We start from the raw sequence: 3,673 nt of genomic DNA on the forward strand, positions 1-3,673 counted from the left end.
AGTTGTGTGATATACTGTACTGTGACAGAACTGAATAGCATTTCTGGTCAAATGTGTATTCATTAACCACACATCTATGATTTGGATTCAGTAGTTCTTTTGTCTTTCTAGTTAATGTGGTCAGAGCCTTTATTTTCTCCTTCCAATGTCAATCTTCATCCAAATAATTGTCAGGCTTCCAAGACTTTTGTTTTGATGGGCTCTTTAACTTTCTGGAGTTAAAGAACTGGTTGCACTATGGTAATATGCATCAAATTACATTTGGGTATGCTTAATTGGGAGGTAAATGGAAAATGTATCTAATATTGAAGACAAGAACTAAAGTTTAGGTATGACTGAAGAAGTAATTGTAGAGATTCAAAAGAGTGATAAGAATTAGTGTAAAGGTTATGTTAAACAAAAGGGCTATAAAAGTCACCTTTGCATAGCCTTTGTGTTTGTGCAAGGGATTGGGATCGGGAAAACAGCTACCCAACCTCCTATAGCTTGGTGATTTAGAAGGAGAAGATGAGGTGGTGCTGAGGGTATAGTGACGTTTGTATGGAGGACTAGCATGTGCATTGATTCCCTTGGCCTACCTTCCTCCTCCTTTAGCTTTCACTGAAACGGTGCTCTCTTTGGTCTGTTCTGTATCACTTCTAACATTCAACATAGGAGAACACCTCATCTTCTGGCAGATGGGCTTCAAGGAGCCTTAACTCCTAGCTGAGTAATACGATTCTGCTGCTGAAAGCAACTGGTCTCAGCTGCTCTCGCTGCCAAGCAGTAGAGATATTTCTGAGAGTTCACATGTACCCCTTTGTAATGAGGCCAGATTGAAACCCTTTGACTATGAGTACCCAAAATCCTAATTTTTTCTTTTGCTTTTATTTTGGGCAGAAAAAATTAAGAATTTACCTCTTACTTAAAGGGAGATGAGGGCAGGGACAAAGGATATGTTTCTTCACATCCTGGAAATGGGAGAAAACAAGAGAGTTCAAAAACCTACAAAGTTAAACTCAACTTAAAATTCTGGTACTTAATATCTTTGGGTTTTGATGGCAGCATTCCCTGAAGAATACAGCAATCTACTTGTCAGTAAAATGTAGCTAAATTTAAACTGACAACTATCTTAGTGATACTAAAATATTTTTAGATTTCTATGCAATACTATATGTCTTGGTAATGATCATGGGGAAAAATAAGTTGTAAATTCTGAAGTACAGTAATTTTTTTTACCTTACGTAATTTTATTTGCTAAGCAGTTAACTTTGAACCATGTATGTTATACATATTTAGTGTTGCTATGAAAACGTTCAGATGTGAAGCTCCAAAGAGTGAGGGTTTCATAACACATGTTCCTGACCCTAATTAATGTTAGTTGTAGAATAATAATTTCATTGAATCAGCCAGTTCAATTTCAGATTATGGCCTAAGATTGATTAGAATAATCAGAGTATTAGAAGATTTTTGAGAAGATGGGGGTTTGAAGTAGTACACATTCTGCAACATGCAGTGTAATGAGATGAAGCTACACATGTATTGATGCCGGTTAGTTTAAAGGGATAGATGGAGGGTGAGGGCTGGGGAGGTGATGGGACAGGGCTGAATCTATATTTAGAGATGGCTGTCTTTATCTGACTACAGCTGTGTGCTGATTTTTTGCTTTAGAAGGCTTGCATTTTGCTTGCATATGTATATTAATGCACTTATCTGCTCTATGCAGCAACACATACAGAAGTTCTTAGGAAAAATTTATCATGCAAAGTGAAATGTGTACATCCCAGTGGGCACAATTGGCAGATAACTTGTGTGCAACAATATTACATACAAATCAGATTCATGACTTTTACTCTCTATACTTCAGGGAACAACCCATCTTCAGCACCCGAGCTCATGTCTTCCAGATTGACCCAAACACTAAGAAGAACTGGGTTCCCACCAGCAAGCATGCTGTTACTGTGTCCTACTTCTATGACAGCACAAGAAATGTCTACAGGATAATCAGTTTGGATGGCTCAAAGGTAAGCTTTATTTCAGAGAACTTGCTTGCTGATCAACTTTTGTATTTATTTTCTAGTCTGATGTCCTTCATGTATCTTATCAGATGCTTTTGTCATTATCTGAGTAACAGATTACTGATGTGTTAAAATGGTTACATTGCTTCATTACATATTTTAAGTGTTTATTGGAAAATACTATTTTCCATGCATTCATATTTACTTTGATAAATCTATTGCTGAATTTAAGCAATGACCTGTTACTTAGTTAATATTTTGAGCAGTCTAAAAAGGCATTCCCTGTGAGGTGCACTAAAAAGTACAAATAGGGTTACAATAACCTGTTTTCATCTCTGCATTCAATGATGTTATCAATATCATTGGGTTCAGCATTATGAAGGACATCTGTTTAGTGCCTGTAATCACATAGTAAATCCTCTCTGTTATGTAATCTTCCAATTTTTTGCTTTAGAGAACATGGTGATTCCTTCCTAATAAAGCTCTCCATGGTAAGCTTTTATCAGAACTCAGTTGGGTTGGGTTTGGTTTTTTTGGAGGGTGGGTTTTGTTTGTTTGTTTTTAATTAGGAAAGATAATGTGTTGAGCTGCTATTGTAAAAAACCTTGTCTAAGAAATTAATTTGGAAGACTTGGAGAAAATATTTTGACTGTTCCTTAGGTTCTACCCCAAGTGAGTATAAAAACAGTAACTTTATAAATGACATGTAAGAAATCTCTGCAATAAGGACATTAAAGATACACAGAGTGTAATCAAAAGCTGTAATCCTTTCGAGATACTTTAATTTGCAACTTATGGAGATGTGTCAGTTCATGATGGTTGGAACTAAAATACTCTGTTAGATCATAGCAGTATTCACAGAGATTTCTTGGCTATTTATTGAAAGCTGAAAAACATTACTCTGCTTGTTTTCTTTTTTTTCTTTTTAAAATCCAGAGTATTGCTGTTTTAAATGAGGAAGGAGAGTTTCTATTGTACAGAAGTATATGGGAATTTTCTGTTAAAGATCTCTATATGATACTACTTTAGGTGATCGAGACTCTGGTATCAAAGCCTACCAAATTTTTTCCAAGTTTAACTCTGACTGTTTCTTACCTTCTCAGCACTCCTTCAAATGATTTTTCATTCTGTCAAATAATTAAAATACCTTTTGTGTGACTGTTTATAAAAGACTTTGGGATTGGGACTAGATGCTGTATGAAATCAAAGCTACTAGTTGTTATCTGTAGCATCTTAATTGATCTGCACAGTTTACAAAATCCTTATTCTGGTATCCACTGGGGTTCTTCTGCCTTTGTCCGAAGCTGCAACTCTTGAAAAGTGGCTGCTGAGTTACACTGTCAAGCAGTTGTTAACCTATTTATTTGCTCTTTTGTCTATTGCAGCATTTCCTTTGCACTTGCAGTACTGTTGCAAGGTATATTGATAATGCAATCTATTACTTTTATTTACTCTCTCTGTGATTGCTGCAATTCTAATAATGTTTTCATCCAAGCGTTATATGTCTAAGATCTAGGATCCCAATCATGATTAAGAGCGAGCCATTGTTTTAGGCATCACAACATTGCTCTGAAACATATACAGGTGAATAGCAGGGGGACTATTTTTAGGAGGTTTTCAGCATAATTCCCAGAGAATTTTTTTTATTTTTAATTATAGCCCCATCTTTTTTAACA

At 35.7% G+C, this 3,673-nt stretch overlaps 1 protein-coding gene across 1 annotated transcript in view; it reads left to right on the forward strand.

Annotated features, from left to right (window-relative positions):
• Window positions 1–914: 914 nt before the first annotated feature.
• The window catches only part of LOC309601741 (homer protein homolog 1-like), a gene marked incomplete at both ends in the record, with an annotated part of 68,043 nt that continues 65,284 nt past the window's right edge, over window positions 915–3,673 (forward strand). The window contains 2 exons of the mRNA XM_082334902.1: window positions 915–991; window positions 1,847–2,003. Coding sequence (XP_082191028.1) covers window positions 915–991; window positions 1,847–2,003 — 234 coding nt within the window. The remainder of the gene's footprint in view (window positions 992–1,846; window positions 2,004–3,673) is intronic.

This window comes from Platalea leucorodia (assembly GCF_965183815.1).
Source record: "Platalea leucorodia genome assembly, chromosome: W".
In the NCBI taxonomy this organism is placed as follows: Eukaryota; Metazoa; Chordata; class Aves; order Pelecaniformes; family Threskiornithidae; genus Platalea; species Platalea leucorodia.